The 24287-nt window shown below is 43.3% G+C and overlaps 1 protein-coding gene and 1 long non-coding RNA gene across 3 annotated transcripts in view; one reads left to right on the top strand and one right to left on the bottom strand.

The window, feature by feature from the left end:
• The window catches only part of LOC149432789 (uncharacterized), a 20995-nt gene extending 10260 nt beyond the window's left edge, over nucleotides 1-10735 (bottom strand). Inside the window, exon 1 of the long non-coding RNA XR_016308968.1 lies at nucleotides 10562-10735. This is a non-coding gene — a long non-coding RNA (uncharacterized LOC149432789). The remainder of the gene's footprint in view (nucleotides 1-10561) is intronic.
• Nucleotides 8196-24287, top strand: LOC149432788 (lysosome-associated membrane glycoprotein 5-like). 2 transcript variants are annotated; one of them, XM_089664939.1, is made up of 6 exons: nucleotides 8196-8253; nucleotides 8448-8620; nucleotides 9025-9156; nucleotides 10604-10709; nucleotides 15502-15690; nucleotides 24109-24287. In XM_089664939.1, exons 1-6 carry the CDS (start codon nucleotides 8196-8198, stop codon nucleotides 24285-24287), a joined length of 837 nt encoding a protein of 278 aa, XP_089521065.1. The 2 variants fall into 2 exon arrangements, with proteins under 2 accessions (XP_089521065.1, XP_089521066.1); XM_089664940.1 differs by lacking the exon at nucleotides 9025-9156.

The following is a 24287-nucleotide window of genomic DNA, read 5'->3' as shown; positions in this document are numbered from 1 at the left end:
AGAGCTTAGTAAATGAGATGAAGCTTCAAAAAGAATAGCCAATCACATGCAAGGAAAATTTAAAAAAAATAATTTTGCTTGCAAGTGATTGGATGAAGGAAGTCAGCAGCGCTTTTACTCATTGACTAAGCTCTGGAGCAACTGCACTTGCAAAGTGCACAATTTATTTGCATTTAGTAAATCAACCCCAGTGTGATTACATGGTCTCAGATATCAGTCACAGATTGAATACCTAAACATTATTATTACTATTATTATTATACAGGATTTATATATTATTATTATTATACAGGATTTATTTTTTATTATTATTATTATTATTATTATTATACAGGATTTATATATTATTATTATTATTATACAGGATTTATTTATTATTATTATTATTATTATTATTACACAGGATTTATATAATATTATTATTATACAGGATTTATATATTATTATTATACAAGATTTATATATTATTATTATTATTCAGGATTTATATATTATTATACAGGATTTATATATTATTATTATTATACAGGATTTATATATTATTATTATTATTATTATTCAGGATTTATATATTATTATTATTATACAGGATTTATATATTATTATACAGGATTTATATATTATTATTATTATACATGATTTATATATTATTATTATTATACAGGATTTATATATTATTATTATTATTATTATTCAGGATTTATATATTATTATTATTATACAGGATTTATATATTATTATTATTATTATACAGGATTTATATATTATTATTATTCAGGATTTATATATTATTATTATTATACAGGATTTATATATTATTATTATTATTCAGGATTTATATATTATTATTATTATACAGGATTTATATATTATTATTATTATTATTATACAGGATTTATATATTAGTATTATTATACAGGATTTATATATTATTATTATACAGGATTTATATATTATTATTATTATTATTATACAGGATTTATATATTATTATTATTATACAGGATTTATGGCGCCAACAGTTTGCTCAGCACTTTACAATATAACGGGAGACAATACAGCAACAATACAGTTCAATACAAGAAGGATAGGAGGGCCCTGATCCTGGGAGCTTACAGTCTAAGAACAAACATACAGTGGCTCAATTGTTAGCACTTCTGCCTGACAGTACTATGGTTGTCGGTTCAAATCCCAATTATGACACCACCTGCCTGGAGTTTGAATGTTCTCCCTGTGCCTGTGTGGGTTTCCTCCGGGTTCTCCGGTTTCCTCCCACACTCCAAAGACATGCTGGTAGGGTAATTAGCTCCTGTCTAAATTGGCCCTTGTATGTGTATGTATGAATGTGAGTTAGGGACCTTAGATTGTATGCCCCTTGAGGGTTAGGGACTGATGTGAATGTACAATATATACCAGGGGTGGACTGACAACTCATGGGGCCACCGGGCAATAGGGGATCATGGGGCCCCTGTGTCCTTGCCCAAACTCAAAATAGCCTATGAAAAAGGTACCAGGGGCATCTCATGGGGCCCCTTACTGACCCCCGGGCCCTCGGGCAGTGCCCGAGTTTCCAAATGGTCAGTCTGCCCCGATATATACTGTATGTAAAGTGCTGTGCGCTATATAAGTACCTGAAATAAATAAATAGTGATAGATATGGTAATAGCCACATCCCAGTATTGGTGTCACAGCGAGTTCAAACTTCTCCGGATCTAGGCTGGCTGTGTGAACTCCACGCTAAATATCAGCTACAGTGAGGATGTAAAGCTACATAATAAATGGTGAAAACATACTGCAAGGGAAGGGACAAAAGAACAACCAAGAATCCCTGAAACAGGAAAAAATAGATAGAGATAAAAAAAAAAGAAAAGAAGAAGCAAGCACCCATCTGGCAAACTATGGTGTTGTATAATGTGAGGCCACAGCAAAGATGACAAAAAGGGTCGTAGCTCTTAGGGGAGGACGAAATATCAATGCAGGTATATCACAAGGTCATGCGCTTGGTGAGTCTCATGAAGGCTTGCAGTCGACTCTTCGCATGATGGCATTCAGCTCCGCCACCCACTCCCTGATCCTAGGAAGAGACGCTGATTTTCAATGCTTGGGTATCAATGGATGAGCTGCAGACAGGAGGAAGCGTAACAAGCCCTTCTGTACCTTTTCAATAGACCCCAGAATGATAGATCAAAGGGCAACCTCGGGGGGGGGGGGGGGGGGCTTCCGGGCAGGCACGACCAGTAAGGAGATAGCAGAGCATGAAGAAAAATGATCTTATGGGGGGGCATGCCCAATGTATATGAGGAAGAGTCATAATTGGGGCTTCACAGTGCCAGTGCCTGTCAGATATAGGCACTGCCGTACCAGCGTGTGAGGAGTTTGTAGTTCCTTTCTTGAGTATGAGAGGAGATGCTAGAATCATCATCATGATCATCAGTGACCAGAATGCCATGGCCCAGTTCCTTCTTCCAGTCCTAGGGTGTAAAATGGACGCTGGAGACCAGTGCCGGGACAAGGTCATTCAGCGTCCAAACTACGCCACCCCCCATTCATGACATGCAGGCTTAGGGGATCCTCTGGCCAGCAATCGCTGGCTTGTCAAAATCTCTACTCCTGCCTTGTAATAGAAGGAAGGCGCCCCCATCTCTACAGTAAACCATTGCGCCCAGGGCAGCTGCCCCTCCTGCCCACCCCTTGTCCCGGCCCTCTGGAGGAAATGCCCCAGAAAGGAGGATGTTGTAAAGCTGGGAAATAGCACAAGGGCAGGCTGGGTCATTCAAACAGAGATCTTCAAATGGTTTCTGCACATATACATTTAATGACATATATATGCCATGTATGAAACTATCTAATAGAAAAATGCTGCTTGCTCTAAGCAAAACAACCAATCAAATGCCAGTTATAATTAACCCCTAAAGGTTTGATAGTAAATGCAGCATGTACAGTTGCTGTAAGAATTATATAAAATATATATACATATAAATATTATTTATATGTATGTATGTATATATATTTATATATACACATATATATATAAATAATATATATATATAAAAAATATATATATATATATATATATAAAATATATACATACACACACATATATATATATATATATACACACACAAACACATACATATACACACACACACATATATATATATATACACACACAAACACATACATATAGACACACACACACACACATATATATATATATACACACACACATATATATATATATACACACACAAACACATACATACACACACACACACATATATATATATATACACACACAAACACATACATATAGACACACACACACACACATATATATATATATACACACAAACACATACATATAGACACACACACACACACACACACACACACACATATATATATATATACACACAAACACATACATATAGACACACACACACACACACACACACACACATATATATATATATATATATATATATATATATAATTTTTAGCAAGAACCTTGCCTGTAGTAAGAGAGATATCAAATACTTCAGCTATAAAACGCATTTTAATATAAAAAATAAAATGGTAGAGATGGAAAGAAAAAACTACTGCAGAAAAAATATCTGCATTCTGATAGTGTGGAGTGGACCTTCGTTTGGAGGAAGCTGCGATATTCCCAGCATGATACAGAACATAAAGTGAGGAGTAAGTACAGACAACTGGTGAGAGGAGGACAGTCAAGGTCAGTGCAAATGACCAACCTACCATGGAAACCTTTTTGGCTCAAATTCCATGCAAACCCTGAAAAAAAGGGTGCCCATGCTGTAGTCATATGTAATAAAAAGGTACACAGGCTTTAATCATATGTAATAAAAGACTGTCCATACTGTAGTCATATGTAATAAAAAAAGGTGCACATGCTGTAGTCATATGTAATAAAAGAGGTGCCCACATTGTAGTCATATGTAATAAAAGAGGTGCCCACATTGTAGTCATATGTAATAAAAGGTGCACATGTTGTAGTCATATGTAATAAAAAGGTGTCCATGCTGTAGTCATATGTAATAAAAGGTGTCCATGTTGTAGTCATATGTAATAAAAGGTGCCCACGCTGCAGTCATATGTAATAAAAGGTGTCCATGTTGTAGTCATATGCAATAAAAAGCACCCATATTGTAGTCATATGTAATAAAATGCGCCCATGTTGTAGTCATATGTAATAAAAAGCACCCATGTTGTAGTCATATGTAATAAAAGGTGCCCACGCTGCAGTCATATGTAATAAAAGGTGTCCATGTTGTAGTCATATGTAATAAAAGGTGTCCATGCTGTAGTCATATGTAATAAAAAGCACCCATGTTGTAGTCATATGTAATAAAAGGTGCCCACGCTGCAGTCATATGTAATAAAAGGTGTCCATGTTGTAGTCATATGTAATAAAAGGTGCCCACGCTGCAGTCATATGTAATAAAAGGTGTCCATGTTGTAGTCATATGCAATAAAAAGCATCCATGTTGTAGTCATATGTAATAAAATGCGCCCATGTTGTAGTCATATGTAATAAAAAGCACCCATGTTGTAGTCATATGTAATAAAAGGTGCCCACGCTGCAGTCATATGTAATAAAAGGTGTCCATGTTGTAGTCATATGTAATAAAAAGCACCCATCCTGTAGTCATATGTAATAACATGCGCCCATGCTGTAGTGTTGTGTGTACATGCATGTACTTTGGTGATGCTGTATGTAATAGATCACAATGTATGAGGACCAGGGTGGCTGATGCAGGCATGGTGTGACTCACACGGTAGATGATGCATTGATTGTGACTAAGAAGAATGACTTGACACATACTCTGCACTTCTCACAAATATATAGTTTTGCTGACTGTCCAATCATGTGGCTTCAGCGAGGTATTGGAATGATAGCTGTAGAGTGACATTGATTCTCAGCCGCAGGAGAAGTTGCAGGCTATAGACTCCACAGACAATCCTTTATGAAGAATATAGGAGGGGGGGGGGGATGAGCACACCGCCTGTGTAGATTTACCACCCTTTCATGGGGGCGTTCATCGTGCAACTTTCCGCTCCTCCGCCTCCCCCTTTGTCAGAGACGCAGACCGTGTTTCAGCAATATGAGGTAGGTACTGCAATCATTTACTAATGTAAATTCCTAATCGCTGCGCTGCATATTCCTGGGCTGGAAAAGTATGTGTATGAATCATACAAGACCCACCACAACCATCTGATTTCAGAAACCCCCCCCCCCCCCCCAGGGGGTTTACACTCTCCTAATCCATTTATTCCAGATGATCTTACATTACAGGCTTTTTTTATGAGCCTAGTCACTGGAGCTTTGAAAAAAAAGTCATTTACTACCTTTTGAATGAGTGATTGCTAAGCTGGAACAATGGCAGTCCTCTGCAAAGCTTGAGACTTTATAGATTGTGTGAGAGTCATTGGTGACACTTGTTTCCTTTATGTTCCCTGGATACAGAGGAGAGAGGAGCCTGGGCTGCTTTCTGTGTCAGTGCCTGGGGTAGCAGAGTTGCAGAAAGAGGTGCATCATCCTGGATGGCAGAGTTCCTTCCTACACTACAGCACAGTGGATAGCAGAGTTCCTTCCTATGCTACAGCACAGTGGATAGCAGAGTTCCTTGATATGCTACAGTACAGTGGATAGCGGAAATATTTCCTATGCTACAGCACAGTGGATAGCAGTGTTCCTTCCTATGCTACAGCACAGTGGGTAGCAGTGTTCCTTCCTATGCTACAGCACAGTGGATAGCGGAATTCCTTCCTATGCTACAGCACAGTGGATAGCAGAGTTCCTTCCTATGCTACAGCACAGTGGATAGCAGAGTTCCTTGATATGCTACAGTACAGTGGATAGCGGAATTATTTCCTATGCTACAGCACAGTGGATAGCAGTGTTCCTTCCTATGCTACAGCACAGTGGGTAGCAGTGTTCCTTCCTATGCTACAGCACAGTGGATAGCGGAATTCCTTCCTATGCTACAGCACAGTGGATAGCAGAGTTCCTTCCTATGCTACAGCACAGTGGATAGCAGAGTTCCTTGATATGCTACAGCACAGTGGATAGCAGAGTTCCTTGATATGCTACAGTACAGTGGATAGCGGAATTCTTTCCTATGCTACAGCACAGTGGATAGCAGTGTTCCTTCCTATGCTACAGCACAGTGGATAGCAGAGTTCATTCCTATGCTACAGCACAGTGGATAGAATAATTCCTTCCTATGCTACAGCACAGTGGATATCAGAATTCCTTCCTATGCTACAGCACAGTGGATAGCAGAGGTCCTTCCTATGCTACAGCACAGTGGGTAGCAGAGTTCCTTCCTATGCTACAGCACAGTGGAGAGCAGAGGTCCTTCCTACACTACAGTACAGTGGTTTTCAGAGTTTTTTTTCCTGCAGTACAGCACAGTGGATAGCAGAGGTCCTTCCTACAGTACAGCACAGTGGATAGCAGAGGTCCTTCCTACAGTACAGCACAGTGGATAGCAGCACAGTGGATAGCAGAGGTCCTTCCTACAGTACAGCACAGTGGATAGCAGAGGTCCTTCCTACAGTACAGCACAGTGGATAGCAGAGGTCCTTCCTACAGTACAGCACAGTGGATAGCAGCACAGTGGATAGCAGAGGTCCTTCCTACAGTGCAGCACAGTGGATAGCAGAGCTCCTTCCTACAGTGCAGCACAGTGGATAGCAGAGCTCCTTCCTACAGTGCAGCACAGTGGAGCTCTGCAATGTGATTCAGCACCTTGGACAGCGAACTGCTCCGGCAATTACTACAACCAACACAGAGAAGGCATTTCAGCACATTGGGACAGCTGAGCTTCATAGGCACTCCATGCAAACCGACCCACAGAAGGCATTTCAGGACCTCGGACAGAGGAGTTTTCCGACACTAAGTGCAACAGAATCACATAAAGACATTTGGACACTTTGGACAACAAAGAGTTACAGCACTTCATGCAACTGAGCCACATGAGGCATTTCAGCACATTGGACAGCAGAGCTTCATAGGCATTCTGTACAACAGAGGCACAAAGGCATTTCAGAGCCTTGGACGGTGGAGTACTCCATGCACTAAGTGCAACAGACCCACACAAGGCATTGTAGCACTTTGGACAGCTGAAGGTTGCAGCACTCCATACAATAGAGCCACATAGGGCATTTCAGCACCTTGGACAGCGGAGCTTTAGAGGCACTCCGTCCACATGAGGCATTTCAGCACCTTGGACAGCAGGGTTCTATAGGCACTCCACACAACCCATCTTCTAAAGGCATTGCAGCACCTTGGACAGCAGAGTTCTATAGGCACTCCATACAACCCATCAACATAAGGCATTTCAGCACCTTGGACAGCAGGGTTCTATAGGCACTCCACACAACCCATCCACATGAGGCATTTCAGCACCTTGGACTGCAGGGTTCTATAGGCACTCCATACAACCCATCTTCTAAAGGCATTGCAGCACCTTGGACAGAAGAGTTCTATAGGACTTCCACACAACCCATCTTCTAAAGGCATTGCAGCACCTTGGACAGCAGTTCTATAGGCACTCCACACAACCCATCTTCTAAAGGCATTGCAGCACCTTGGACAGCAGAGTTCTATAGGCACTCCATACAACCCATCTTCTAAAGGCATTGCAGCACCTTGGACAGAAGAGTTCTATAGGACTTCCACACAACCCATCTTCTAAAGGCATTGCAGCACATTGGACAGCAGTTCTATAGGCACTCCACACAACCCATCTTCTAAAGGCATTGCAGCACCTTGGACAGAAGAGTTCTATAGGCACTCCACAGAACCCATCCTCATAAGGCATTGCAGCACCTTGGACAGCAGGGTTCAAAAGGCACTCCATACAACCCATCCTTTTCAGCACCTTGGAGATTGGAGGTCTATAGACACTCCGTACAACTCACCCACCTAAGGCATTTCAGCACCTTGGACCACAGTTAGGACATCCCGAAGAGCAACATTGACCATTTTAGCACCTTGGATAGCTACCCCTTGAGCCTCTCTTCCAATATGTGAATCTGACAGATCAGAGCTGAATCAGATTCATCATTACAACTGTGTCCAAGACTAGATGAGTGATCTATAGGAGACAAGCCTTGAGACATATTTTTGGCTTTCAATATTTCTTGGGACATTGCGAAGTCTGAACAAGCATGGACCTCACAAGGAGAGCATCCGTCCTAGGACTGCAAGTACTGGTTCTTCTTGTATGTAAGTAAAACAATTATTATTATTATTCTTTAGGTGAAGGAATAAAGGTGTAAGGTTCATGATCAACACAGGGCAACATGACCATATACCAGGGTAGAGGGGCATCCAGCTATGGGTTTTAGGGCAACTTTTGTGGTTGGTGGTACCTTATGGGCAATGTGAACGGTCAATGATCGACTTTCTCTATTTGACAGACACTATTGATCCGAATTTGGCAGAACAAGAAGTGGAGAATCTTTCAGGTCTGTCCGCTAATCCTGAGAAAAACATTTTTGCCATAAGAGAAAATGGGACCACTTGTCTCATGGCTGAATTCTCAGCTAAGATAGCTGTTCCCTATGAAGTTCCTTCCAGTAATGAAGTGGATGTAAGTATTATACAAAAATAATGTCTGTATGCAAAACAGTTTTAATGGTTAAAATTCCGGACACATTTATGAGAAATAAAAAAAACACTGAAACGCTTTTTTTGGTAAGTCTAAATTCATGAAAATATGATTTCTCTTCAATGCATCCAGCCCTGCTCAGCAGGAAAATGTGCAGGGTGCAACAAACTAACCAATTAGAATTCCTATTTCACCAGTTCATTGGAATCAGAATGATGAAAGCTGTTGGCTGATTGGTTGCTAAGAGTTATTGGATCATTCTTTGTTTTGTTCAGTATGCTAGATGGTTGCAAATAACTTCAGTTAATGAATAGTCTGATATTAGTCTATGCAGTGACTGTAAGTAAATTATGTTTTTCAGCAGCATGGTTTCTTCTCTGTTACAGTGGGATCTGGAGGAAGCTACCATCCAGTTGCCCAGAGATACTGAGATTAAAGGGAAATGCTGGAATAATGAGTCTGAACTGCATTTGTCATGGTTAGACAAATCTTACACGCTGAAGTTGTTCTTTGTCAAGGTAACTAACGCTGCAGCTGCGCAAGGTTCCATTATCGAATGCTGTGAACTACTAATGACACAGATGTACTGCAATGCATGATTCATTATGACAACAGCCTATGTCAAGGCTTTATCATCAAAGTGCAATCTTTCGCTACTATGCTGGGCTCTACATACATATAGAGACATGTCATTCCTAGTTTTACACAATGATCTATAATAAACTATTCACATATGTCGCATTCCAAGAATGCAGGGTGGTATTATCAGGTAAACATTGCAATTAAATCTCTAGGGCAGCCAATGATTGCATTTCAATGAAAGGTCCGACCAAAGCTTTCATAAAAATCAGTAGTTCAGCCAATGCTTTCATTTGGATCAATACTTCAGCCAGTGCTTGCGTTTTAATCGATGGTTCAACCAAAGCTTTCATTTAGATCAATACTTCAGCCAATTCTTACATTTTAATCAATAGTGCATCCAATGCTTTCATTTCAATCAATAGTTCAGCCAATGCTTGCGTTTTAATTAGTAGTTCAACCAATATCTTCATTTCAATCAATACTTCAGCCAATTCTTGCATTTTAATTGATGGTTCAACCAAAGCTTTAATTTAAATCAATAGTTCAACCAATGCTTGCATTTTAATTAATACTTCAACCAATATCTTCATTTCAATCAATACTTTAGCCAATTCTTGCATTTCAATCAATAGTTCAACCAATGTTTTCATTTCAATCAATACTTCAGCCTATTATTTCATTTTAATTAATGGTTCAACCAAAGCTTTCATTAAAATCAATAGTTCAGCCAATTCTTGCATTTTAATCAATAATGCATCCAATGCTTTCATTTCAATCAATAGTTCAGCCAATGTTCACATTTTAATTAATAGTTCAACCAATGTCTTCATTTCAATCAATACTTCAGTCAATTCTTGCATTTTAATCGATGGTTCAACCAAAGCTTTCATTAAAATCAATAGTTCAGACAATTCTTGCATTTTAATCGATGGTTCAACCAATGCTTGCATTTTAATTAATAGTTCAACCAATGTCTTCATTTCAATCAATACTTCAGCTTATTATTTAATTTTAATCGATGGTTCAACCAAAGCTTTCATTAAAATCAAAAGTTCAGCAAATGCTCCCATTTTAATTAATAGTTCAACCAATGTTTTCATTTCAATCAATACTTCAGCCAATTATTGCATTTTAATTGATGGTTCAACCAAAGATTTTATTAAAATCAATAGTTCTGCCAATTCTTGCATTTTAATCAATAGCGCATCCAATGCTTTCATTTCAATTAATACTTCAACCAATTCTTGCATTTCAATGGTTCAACCAATGCTTTAATTTCAATCAATAGTTAATCAATGCTTCAGTTTAATCAATGCTTCAGTTTAATCAATGCTTTCATACCCATTTTATCCCATTTTATGGAAATATCCATTTTATTCTTAGGATGGTCAGGACTTCGCAAGGTCCACTGGAAGGAGCTGGAAAATGAGCAAAGTTCAGTTTTTTTATGATCCCTCAGAACGCACAAATTTCAAAACTGGAGCAAGACGTGAGTATGTGCGAGACTGCAGCATGTGCGCGTGGTCCGCATAAACCGTAATACTACACAATGACTGGTTCCTGCGCCCCCCCCAATCCCCTCCCCCACCCCCCAAGACCATACCGCAGTGGTCCTGGTTACTGTATGCTATGAACTGTACATGAAGCCTCAAATGCTTACTCCGAAGCCTCTACTAAGGAAAGAGGTCAGAGTCATCGGTAAAACCCCACAATTACAGTATTATCACCAGCAGAAATAAATGGATGAGTACGGGAGAGGAACCGAAGAGCCGCAGTCAGTAGCTGAGTCATTTTGTGCGGTTGGCTGCTGACGTGTAACCAACAGATGTTCCCCCAATACTGCTGTGCACAATGCAGTCCTTCTTGTTCTGCCCCTGGCTTTCCCATCTGGGGCCCACTCCGGGACCCGTGCCACTGCTAAATAAAGCACTTTGTGATATGAATTTACACCATAGACATTTTGTATCGAAATTCTTATATAAATGAATGAGAAAATTATATAAACGGCAACACCAAATACCCTTTTGTAACATTGTACAAGGAAAAGAGGGAAAACTCCTGATTGTAAGCCACCATCCCCAAATTAAAAATTAGATGAGGAAGGAGGGGCCCCCTACGACGTTGAAGGCTTAAACAGTATTTATTTATTTCAGGTACTTATATAGCGCCGCCAATTTACACAGCGCTTTACATATATATTGTACATTCACATCAGTCCCTAACCCTCAAGGGGCGTACAATCTAAGGTCCCTAACCCTCAAGGGGTGTACAATCTAAGGTCCCTAACCCTCAAGGGGCGTACAATCTAAGGTCCCTAACCCTCAAGGGGCGTACAATCTAAGGTCCCTAACCCTCAAGGGGCGTACAATCTAAGGCCCCTAACCCTCAAGGGGCGTACAATCTAAGGTCCCTAACCCTCAAGGGGCGTACAATCTAAGGTCCCTAACCCTCAAGGGGCGTACAATCTAAGGCCCCTAACCCTCAAGGGGCGTACAATCTAAGGTCCCTAACCCTCAAGGGGCGTACAATCTAAGGTCCCTAACCCTCAAGGGGCGTACAATCTAAGGTCCCTAACCCTCAAGGGCGTACAATCTAAGGTCCCTAACCCTCAAGGGGGTACAATCTAAGGTCCCTAACCCTCAAGGGGTGTACAATCTAAGGTCCCTAACCCTCAAGGGGGTACAATCTAAGGTCCCTAACCCTCAAGGGGCGTACAATCTAAGGTCCCTAACCCTCAAGGGGCGTACAATCTAAGGTCCCTAACCCTCAAGGGGCGTACAATCTAAGGTCCCTAACCCTCAAGGGCGTACAATCTAAGGTCCCTAACCCTCAAGGGGGTACAATCTAAGGTCCCTAACCCTCAAGGGGTGTACAATCTAAGGTCCCTAACCCTCAAGGGGGTACAATCTAAGGTCCCTAACCCTCAAGGGGCGTACAATCTAAGGCCCCTAACCCTCAAGGGGCGTACAATCTAAGGCCCCTAACCCTCAAGGGGAGTACAATCTAAGGTCCCTAACCCTCAAGGGCGTACAATCTAAGGTCCCTAACCCTCAAGGGGTGTACAATCTAAGGCCCCTAACCCTCAAGGGGAGTACAATCTAAGGTCCCTAACCCTCAAGGGGAGTACAATCTAAGGTCCCTAACCCTCAAGGGGCGTACAATCTAAGGTCCCTAACCCTCAAGGGGAGTACAATCTAAGGTCCCTAACCCTCAAGGGGGTACAATCTAAGGTCCCTAACCCTCAAGGGGGTACAATCTAAGGTCCCTAACCCTCAAGGGGCGTACAATCTAAGATCCCTAACCCTCAAGGGGTGTACAATCTAAGATCCCTAACCCTCAAGGGGTGTACAATCTAAGGTCCCTAACTTACATTCATACATACACATACTAGGGACAATTTAGACAGCAACCAATGAACCTACCAGCATGTCTTTGGAGTGTGGGAGGAAACCAGAGTACCCGGAGGAAACCCACTCAGGCACAGGGAGAACACACAAACTCCAGGTAGGTGGAGCCGTGGCTGGAACTTGAACCAGCGACCCGAGTACTGCCAGGCGGAAGTGCTAACCATTTAGCCACTGCCCATAGTACCATAAGTATTAAAAAAAAGGGCAAATTTTGATTTGTGAAAAATTGTTGTGACGCATAGACATACAATACAATGCATCATACAGAGTCATAGTACATCATCCAAACCAGAATATGAATTCACATGATGAGGATACCCAGTGTGACTATGTTTGACTGGCCATAGAGGATATGAATTACGGGATCATCATTGATGTACAGAAACTGTGGAGATACTATTCTAATTGTTCCGACGCGTTTCGAAGTGGTTCCACTCCTTCCTCAGGGAAAAGAGAGAAGAACTCTGCCTATGGATGACATCATTTACAAGATTAAACATTATTATTATCATTATTATTATTATTATAATACAGGATTTATATATTATTATTATTATACAGGATTTATATATTATTATTATTATACAGGATTTATATATTATTATTATTATACAGGATTTATAGATTATTATTATTATTATACAGGATTTATAAATTATTATTATACAGGATTTATGGCGCCAACAGTTTGCTCAGCGCTTTACAATATAACAGGAGACAATACAGCAACAATACAGTTCAATACAACAAGGTTAGGAGCAGGGGCGGACTGACCATTTGGAAATTCGGGTACTTCCCGAGGGCCCGGGGTCAGTAGGGAGCCCCTTGAGATGCCCCTGGTACCTTTTTCATAGGCTTTTTTGAGTTTGGGCAAGGACACAGTGGCCCCATGATCCCCTATTGCCCGGGGGCCCAATGAGTTGTCAGTCCGCCCCTGTTCTAGAGTAAAGGAAGATGATTCATGTAGCATTTACTTCCTGGAATCCATCTGCTCTTAGCTCAGGCATTAAAGTGTTACTAAATCCTCAAGAGTAAATATATGCAGTAATGCAGTAAAGCGTGCTTGTTATACTCACTGTGGAAAAATGCTGTTTGATCCTGTCTTCTCTGATCCTCCTCTTCTTCCAGTGCCCGCTCTTATCTTCTGATAAGACATATCGTGTGGAGTCACTCTGCACATGCTTAGTTTGGTGTGTAATGCTAGAGAGGTTTTTTTTTCATAGAAAAATAGAAAAGTGACGGCAGAGAAAGACAGAGTGAGTCTGCCTTTTTTTGTGTGGGTGTTTTTAGGGGTTTTGTTTTTTTGGGGGGGTTCTGTATAGATCTATGCTTGTCCCAAGCATGTTTGGAGATATTCACTGTTGACTGGCTCACTACCTTTGCTGAAAGTTTATTCCAAGTATGCGATGGCAGAAAAAGGCAGAGTGGTCTATTGAGTCTGCCCTTTTTTGTTTTTTTTTTTCTTTTGGGGGGGGAGGGTTGTGCGTGTGTGGGGGGGGGGGGTAAGGACACAGGGGCCCCATGATCCCCTATTGCCCGGGATCCCCATGAGTTGTCAGTCCGCCCCTGGTTAGGAGGGCCCTGCTCCTTGGAGCTTACAATCTAAGAACAAACATACAGTGGCTAAATGGTTAGCACTTCCACCTGACAGTCCTTGGGTTGTCGGTTCAAATCCCAACTCATGGCACCACCTGCCTGAAGTTTGCATGTTCTCCCTGTGCCTGCATGGGTTTCTTCTGGGTACTCCAGTTTCCTCCCACACTCCAAAGACATGCTGGTAGGTGAATTAGCTCCTGTCAAAATTGGGCCCTGCTCCTCGGAGCTTACAATCTAAGCATGTTTGTTTGGAACAAGTCTCATATCCATAACAACATTGAATACATTGTAATCTGTAGATATACTTACAATACATGAAAGTGCAAAAAAAGTGCATAGTATAGAGCCTATATCTCATCTTCCCCCAAATATCAATATCCACCACTCCTTTTTTTGTTGTTTAACCCCTTGGCGCCGGCGCCTCCCGGCCCTTTAAGGGCTCGTTCACACTAGGCTGTTTTGCCAACGCTTGCCAAACGCCCCTATAGCGTTTGGCAAGCGTTGGTCTGGCGTTTGCCGAGCGTTATTAACGCTCGGCAAACGCTCGGCAAACGCCGCATGTGCGGTTTAGCGGCGGTTGCTAGGCGTTTGCCGAGTGTTAATAACGCCCCACAAACGCCTATAATGCAGTTTGAGTAGTGTTACCGCTCCGCAAACGCCCCGCAACCGCGTCGCAACCGCACCGCAAACGCCGGCCGGGCGTTTGCGGAGCGGCACCATAGACGAGAATAGGAGGCTTCAAAGCCTCCTGACTCGTCCAGAGGCGTCCGTTTTGCCGCGACGCGACGCAAACGCTCCCGTTAGAACAGCACCATGTGCTGTAATGTGCAGAATTGGCAGAGGCGTTTGGGAAGCGGTAAAAACGCTTACCAAACGCCTCTCTGCCGCCTGCACACAAGGCTAGTGTGAACGTAGCCTAAGTGTTTCAGAAGCCGGGAGGCGGGGCGGGGTTTTAGGGTCATGTGATCACCGTGATTTGCCATCATGGCGGTCACATGATCGGGAAAGGTCCCAATCGAAAGAGGAGATTGGGACCTTTCCGTGAGTACCGGACATGTGTGCTGGGAGCGCGCTCTCAGCACATATGGTTTTCTGAATTGCACACAAATGTGCGGCCGCTCGGCATCTAGGCCCAGACGTCGGGAGGTCGCGCATTTGTGTGCGGCCGTCGTGACGAGGTTTAACGTAAGGCACTATGTTCTGTTCACCATGTTGATTTTCTTTGGAACTTACATGCTAAATTAACATGCTAATGTTAATGTTATGTCAATGTTTCAGTTGGAAAGCATACGGCTACTAGTCACCACCTGTCTCTAATGGCCACCCCAGTTGGGATGTCCTACGAATGTGAGGCTTCAGAGAAGATCAGCCTGGTCTCCAGCGACCAGAAGAAGACGGTGGTCTTGTACCTGTCTGAGGTCCACATGCAGCCATTTGACATTAAGAGTGACTTCGTCTTCAGCGAAGGTAAACTAATTGCACTACAACAACTACTACTAATTCCACTACAACAACTACTACTAATTGCACTACAACAACTACTACTAATTCCACTACAACAACAACTGCTAATTGCACTACAACAACTACTACTAATTCCACTACAACAACTACTACTAATTGCACTACAACAACTACTACTAATTGCACTACAACAACTACTACTAATTGCACTACAACAACTACTACTAATTCCACTACAACAACAACTGCTAATTGCACTACAACAACTACTACTAATTGCACTACAACAACTACTACTAATTGCACTACAACAACAACTACTAATTGCACTACAACAACTACTACTAATTGCACTACAACAACAACAACAACTGCTAATTGCACTATAACAACTACTACTAATTGCACTACAACAACTACTACTAATTGCACTACAACAACTACTACTAATTCCACTACAACAACTACTACTAATTGCACTACAACAACAACAACTGCTAATTGCACTATAACAACTACTACTAATTGCACTACAACAACTACTACTAATTGCACTACAACTACTACTACTAATTGCAGTACAACAACTACTACTTCATAAAAGTCCTGGATCCTTTCTTGGATACACAGAATATAACTGGATATAACATTTATAGGTAAAGTTGATCCAGGGAATATCCGATTGCCTCTCGGGGGGTCAGGAAGGAATTTTTTCCACTGCAGGAGCAAATTGGATCGTGCTTTGCTGGGTTTTTAGCCTTCTTCTGGATCAACTGTGGGTGTAGGATTATAACTTTTTTTTTCCTCTCTGTGTATCACCTGAGGGCAGTCACTTCACTAAGTATATGGAAGGGATTACAAACACTTTAAACATTTTGGTCACCTAAACATACTATTTTGGGGGGGGGGGGGGTCAGGCAGTTTATTGATTTCAGCTTTAAAGTAAACCCAATTGCTAAATTCTAATGTGAACTTTCAAACAACACTTTTGTGATCCTGCCATACAGGTCCTCTTGTAGGCACTTCAAGTTATTGGGCGGCAATTGTCTCCTAGTTGTGCCTCTGCAGTGTCACCCCACCACATGTGCCCCCCCATTGAGATTACTGTGCCGACACACACATTGCACAGGCATGGACAGCCCTTGTCACAATCAGGGAGCAGGTCCTGAACAAAGATTTATGGCCAACACTGAAGCAAGACAATGTAGGCAGGAAGTGGCTGCAAAAAGGCTGGAGGAGATCAGTAGCACAGAAATGTATAGAAGGGTGAAAAAGCATAATTTGCTGATGTTGCAGCACCCCCCCACCCCCCCGCCCCACCACACACACACACTGCAAGGGTTAAATGATTGCCAAACATTAAAATCAGTCTATATAAGTGGTAAAGCATGCTTGTTATAGTCACTGTGGAACCTAAGGGGTTAATCTTCTGCATCATGTAAAAAGGCTGTTTGATCCTGTTTTCTCTGATCCTCCCCTTCTTCTGCTGTCCCCAATCCATCTTCTGATAGTACAGAGCTCTAGGAGACACTTTGCACATGCTCAGTTTGGTGTGTATCGCTAGAGGTTTTTTATCTTTGGCAGGGTGCTTCTAATAAGCACAGGGCAAATCAGTGCTGTCCAGAGAGAGGGTCAGGGGTTATGCAGCCTCATAGGACAGTAAGAGGAGAATGACAACTCCTCACACAAGAATAACCAGTGCTCTGCTGGATACTGATGGAAGTCACAAGACTGCTATATACTGCTCATGAGAAAAGGGATTTAGCTTACAATAATTAGTTAACATTTACTACAGTAATTGCATTTCCATGTTGTGTGTACTGTGGGAGAGCGGATATAGTGAATGCGGGGTCCGGGGAGAGCGGATATACTGAATGCAGGGTCCGGGGAGAGCGGATATACTGAATGCAGGGTCCGGGGAGAGTGGATATAGTGAATGCAGGGTCCGGGGAGATCAGATATAGTGAATGCGGGGTCCGGGGAGAGCGGATATAGTGAATGCAGGGTCCGGGGAGAACAGATATAGTGAATGCGGGGTCCGGGGAGAGCGGATATAGTGAATGCGGGGTCCGGGGAGAGCGGATATAGTGAATGCGGGGTCCGGGGAGAGCGGATATAGTGAATGCAGGGTCCGGGAGACCGGATATCGGAATGCAGGGTCCAGGGAGACCGGATATAGTGAATGCAGGGTCCGGGGAGAGCGGATATAGTGAATGCGGGGTCCGGGGAGACCGGATATAGTGAATGCAGGGTCCGGGGAGACCGGATATAGTGAATGCAGGGTCTGGGGAGACCAGATATAGTGAATGCGGGGTCCGGGGAGACCGGATATAGTGAATGCAGGGTCCGGATTTAGTAACACTTTAAAGTGATTGTAAACACTTACATGTGCCTGGTGAAGGGACTGGCCTCAGGTGATATGCAGGGATGAAACAAATCCCCCTACATAAGTTGTACCAGTTTATCTGCAGTCCTCTTCTCTACAGCTGTTCAAAGTGCTGAATGTATAAAGCTAGTCTGTGAGTCCAGAAAAAAAGGGGGCAGGGAGCTGACATCACACACTACAGAGCTAAATGAGGAGAGCTCTGAGAGCTGATTGGAGGGAAGGGACACACCCCCCTCCACAAAGTTCAGGCTGTCAATCAGATGGAGATCCCTCCCCTGTCACTATTTTTCACTTGGTGTCAGGAAAACTTATCAGAAGTGATTCATGCTGATAGAAGTGCGAAGCAGCAGACATAAATTAGGACATAACAGTTAAGGGGAGATTTACCAAAACTGGAGAGTGCAAAATCTGGTGCAGCTGGGCATGGTAGTCAATCAGCTTCTAACTTGGAGCTGATTGGTGCCTTTGCAGAGCTGCACCCGATTTTGCACCATGCAGCTTTAGTAAATCAATCCTCTAGTGCTCTGGATTGGGTCAACTACACACTATAGAGGGATATGCTTTGCTCATATTATATGTCTGAGGTTACAACCACTTCAAAGTCTCGAAGTACATAAAATGGCTGTAGCACTTACCTTACCCGCACTCCAGGTGGCTCCAGCATTTTCTTCTTGTTCCTCTGGCACCATGAGATGCCCCTGGTACCTTTTTCATAGGCTTTTTTTAGTTTGGGCAGGGACACAGGGGCCCTGGGATCCCCTATTGCCCAGGGGGCCCCATGGGTTGTCAGTCCACCCCTGGGGAGGAAGCTGGACCACCTGGAGGAAGCCCATGCAGGCACAGGGAGAACATGCAAACTCCATGCAGGAGGTGCTATGGTTGAGAATTGAACCCATGACCCATTTACTGCAAGGCAGACGTGCTAACCACTAAGCCACTGTGCTGCCCACCACCACCTTAGCTTCCTGAATTTGGCTTTGCAAAGAATACCCAATCGCATGCAAGGGAAAAAAAATAATTTTTTTTAGCTTGCATATGATTGGATGACGGAAGTCAGAAGAGCTGCCCTTGCAGTATGAACAGCCTATTTGCCTTTAGGGCTGTTTCACACTGTAGAAACGCAGTCCAGATACGTTCTGGATGCGTTTCCGCATGCGCATTATTTAATAGGTTCCGGTGTGTTTTTGATGCGTTTTTTACATGTTCCAGTGTGTTGTTTATGCATTCCAATTCTTTCCACCCTCTCTTTCTTCAATTTAAATAGGGACATGTGCGTTCCAGTGCGTTTTTGATGTGTTTTGGTGCGTTCTGGTGCATTTCTGATGCATTTTTCCAGTACAGTTCTGTGCAGGAAAAATGCAGTATGTTCTACTTTTTTTTCTGCAGCCGGAACGCACTGGAACTGCAAGCGCTGATGTGAACTATGACATTGACGTGCATATCACCTACTTTCTGTGCGTTTTGGATGCAGAAAAAAAGCAACTGAAACGCATGGAGTGTGAACTGGCCCTGAGACCTGTAACACTAATGAGTCACATGACACCGGGGAGGGAAAATGGCTAATTGGGACCAATTTGGACCTTGTCACTTAGGGGTGGACTCACTTAGGGCCAGTTCTTACTACAAAAATGCACATTAGATGCATCCTGAATATGTTTTTGCTTAGAGTTCACACGACATGCAGTTCCGGTGCAATTGTGATGCAGTTTGCTGCGTTCCAGTCAAGTTCTGTGCAGAAAAAATGCTGCACGTTCTTTTTTTTCTGCAGGCAAATCGCACTGGAACTGCAATCACTGATGTGAACTATGACATTGACAACAATATAATGTATTTTCTGCGCTTTTTGGATGCAGAAGAAAAGCAACTGAAACGCATGGAGTGTGAACCGGCCCTTAGTAAATCACACCCCGTATCTTTATGAGGGCGGTATCTTGTACACAGATGTCACGTGGTGTCAGGGGCGGACTGACAACTCATGGGGCCCCCGGGCAATAGGGGATCATGGGGTCCCTGCAGGGGTGGACTGACCATCTGGAAACTCGGGCACTGCCCAAGGGCCCAGGGTCAGTAGGGGGCCCCATGAGATGCCCCTGGTACCTTTTTCATAGGCTTTTTTGAGTTTGGGCAAGGACACAGGGGCCCCATGATCCCTTACTGCCCGGGGGCCCCATGAGTTGTCAGTCCGCCCCTGGGTCCCTGTGTCCTTGCCCAAACTCAAAAAAGCCTATGAAAAAGGTACCAGGGGCATCTCATGGGGCCCCTACTGACCCCGGGCCCTCGGGTAGTGCTTGAGTTTCCAAATGGTCAGTCCGCCCCTGCGCAGTGTACATTGTATGTAATATACAGTAGTATCTCCCAGAAGTGAGTCCCCCCCTCACATTTGTGTCAAAATTTGATTCTCTCTTTTCATGTGACAACACTGAAGAAATGACACTTTGCTACAATGTGACGTAGTCAGTGTACAGATTGTATAACATGAAAATTTTCTGTCCCCTCAAAATAACTCAACACACCGCCATTAATGTCTAAACCGCTGGCAACAAAAGTGAGTCCCCCCCTAAGTGACAAGGTCCAAATTGGGCCCAATTAGCCATTTTCCCTCCCCGGTGTCATGTGACTGGTTAGTGTTACAAGGTCTCAGGTGTGAATGGGGAGCGGGGGGGTTACATTTGGTGTTATCGCTCTCACTCTCTCATACTGGTCACTGGAAGTTCAACATGGCACCTCATGGCAAAGAACTCTCTGAGGATCTGAAAAAAAGAATTGTTGCTCTACATAAAGATGGCCGAGGCTATAAGAAGATTGCCAAGACCCTGAAACTGAGCTGCAGCACGGTGGCCAAGACCATACAGCGGTGTTACAGGACAGGTTCTGCTCAGAACAGGCCTCCCCATGGGCGACCAAAGAAGTTGAGTTCAGTGCTCAGCGTTATATCCAGAGGTTGTCTTTGGGAAATAGACATATGAGTGCTGCCAGCAATGCTGCAGAGGGTGAAGGGGTGGGGGGGTCAGCCTGTCAGTGCTCAGACCATACGCTGCACACTGCATCAAATTGGTCTGCATGCAGGGGCGGACTGACCATTTGGAAACTCGGGCACTGCCGGAGGGCCTGGGGTCAGTAGGGGGCCCCATGAGATGCCCCTGGTACCTTTTTCATAGGCTTTTTTGAGTTTGGGCAAGGACACTGGGACCCCATGATCCCCTATTGCCCGGGGGCCCCATGAGTTGTCAGTCCGCCCCTGTCTGCATGGCTGTCGTCCCAGAAGGAAGCCTCTTCTAAAGATGATGCACAGGAAAGCCGCAAACAGTTTGCTGAAGACAAGCAGACTAAGGACATGGATTACTGGAACCATGCCCTGTGGTCTGATGACACCAACATCAACTGATTGGGTTCAGATGGTGTCAAGCGTGTGTGGCGGCAACCAGGTGAGGAGTACAAAGACAAGTGTGTCTTGCCTACAGTCAAGCATGGTGGTGGGAGTGTCATGGTCTGGGGCTGCATGAGTGCTGCCGGCACTGGGGGGCTACAGTTCATTGAGGGAACCATGAATGCCAACATGTACTGTGACATACTGAAGCAGAGCATGATCCCCTCCCTTCAGAGACTGGGCCGCAGGGCAGTATTCCAACAAAACGACCCCAAACACACCTCCAAGACCACCACTGCCTTGCTAAAGAAGCTGAGGGTGAAGGTGATGGACTGGCCAAGCATGTCTCCAGACCTAAACCCTATTGAGCATCTGTGGGGCATCCTCAAAGGGAAGGTGGAGGAGCGCAAGGTCTCTAACATCCACCAGCTCCGTGATGTCGTCATGGAGGAGTGGAAGAGGACTCCAGTGGCAACCTGTGAAGCTCTGGTGACCTCCATGCCCAAGAGGGTGAAGGCAGTGCTGGAAAATAATGGCGGCCACACAAAATATTGACACTTGGGGCCCAGTTTGGACCTTGTCACTTAGGGGTGGACTCACTTTTGTTGCCAGCAGTTTAGACATTAATGGCGGTGTGTTGAGTTATTTTGAGGGGACAGACAATTTACATGTTATACAATCTGTACACTGACTACGGCACATTGTACCAAAGTGTCAAATATTGACACAAATGTGAGGGGTGGACTCACTTCTGGGAGATACTGTATATATATATACATATAAGTGGGGGAGGGGTGGACTCATTTCTGGGAGATACTGTATATATATATATATATATATAGGTGGGGGAGGGGTGGGCTCACTTCTGGGAGATACTGTATATATATATATATATATATAGGTGGGGGAGGGGTGGACTCACTTCTGGGAGATACTGTATATATATATATAGGTGGGGGAGGGGTGGACTCACTTCTGGGAGATACTATATATATATATAGGTGGGGGAGGGGTGGACTCACTTCTGGGAGATACTATATATATATATAGGTGGGGGAGGGATGGACTCACTTCTGGGAGATACTGTATATATATATATAGGTGGGGGAGGGGTGGACTCACTTCTGGGAGATACTATATATATATATAGGTGGGGGAGGGGTGGACTCACTTCTGGGAGATACTATATATATATATAGGTGGGGGAGGGATGGACTCACTTCTGGGAGATACTGTATATATATATATAGGTGGGGGAGGGGTGGACTCACTTCTGGGAGATGCTGTATAAATATATAGGTGGGGGAGGGGTGGACTCACTTCTGGGAGATACTGTATATATATATAGGTGGGGGAGGGGTGGACTCACTTCTGGGAGATACTGTATATATATATACATATAAGTGGGGGAGGGGTGGACTCATTTCTGGGAGATACTGTATATATATATATATATATAGGTGGGGGAGGGGTGGGCTCACTTCTGGGAGATACTGTATATATATATATACATATAAGTGGGGGAGGGGTGGACTCATTTCTGGGAGATACTGTATATATATATATACATATAAGTGGGGGAGGGGTGGACTCATTTCTGGGAGATACTGTATATATATATATATATATAGGTGGGGGAGGGGTGGGCTCACTTCTGGGAGATACTGTATATATATATATATATATAGGTGGGGGAGGGGTGGACTCACTTCTGGGAGATACTGTATATATATATATAGGTGGGGGAGGGGTGGACTCACTTCTGGGAGATACTATATATATATATAGGTGGGGGAGGGATGGACTCACTTCTGGGAGATACTGTATATATATATAGGTGGGGGAGGGGTGGACTCACTTCTGGGAGATGCTGTATAAATATATAGGTGGGGGAGGGGTGGACTCACTTCTGGGAGATACTGTATATATATATAGGTGGGGGAGGGGTGGACTCACTTCTGGGAGATACTGTATATATATATATATATATATATATAGGTGGGGGAGGGGTGGACTCACTTCTGGGAGATACTGTATATATATATAGGTGGGGGAGGGGTGGACTCACTTCTGGGAGATACTGTATATATATATATATATATATATATATATATATATATAGGTGGGGGAGGGGTGGACTCACTTCTGGGAGATGCTGTATATATATATAGGTGGGGGAGGGGTGGACTCACTTCTGGGAGATACTGTATATATATATATATATATAGGTGGGGGAGGGGTGGACTCACTTCTGGGAGATACTGTATATATATATATAGGTGGGGGAGGGGTGGACTCACTTCTGGGAGATACTGTATATATATATATATAGGTGGGGGAGGGGTGGACTCACTTCTGGGAGATACTGTATATATATATATAGGTGGGGGAGGGGTGGACTCACTTCTGGGAGATACTGTATATATATATATATATAGGTGGGGGAGGGGTGGACTCACTTCTGGGAGATACTGTATATATATATATAGGTGGGGGAGGGGTGGACTCACTTCTGGGAGATACTGTATATATATATATAGGTGGGGGAGGGGTGGACTCACTTCTGGGAGATACTGTATATATAAAGCATTGCATGAATTGTCAGCATTATATAAGCGCCTATAATAAATAAATGTCTTATCTTCCGATCCTTCCTGCTCTATTCCAGAATACAGATGTCTGACCGATCAGAGGAAACAGCTGGAAGAAACCTTGCCTCTTATTTTAGGCATAATCCTGGGACTGGCCATTGTCATCATCCTCGCCGTCTACCACATTCATCACAAGATGACAGCCAATCAAGTGCAAATTCCTCGGGACAGATCGCTCTACAAGCACATGGGATAA

The sequence above is a fragment of the Staurois parvus genome, unplaced genomic scaffold, assembly GCF_062004578.1.
Source record: "Staurois parvus isolate SC_StPar_1 unplaced genomic scaffold, SC_StPar_1.0 ptg002110l, whole genome shotgun sequence".
In the NCBI taxonomy this organism is placed as follows: domain Eukaryota; kingdom Metazoa; phylum Chordata; class Amphibia; order Anura; family Ranidae; genus Staurois; species Staurois parvus.
Note: the sequence above shows the minus strand (reverse complement) of the source record. Positions and strands in the feature narration are given on the sequence as shown.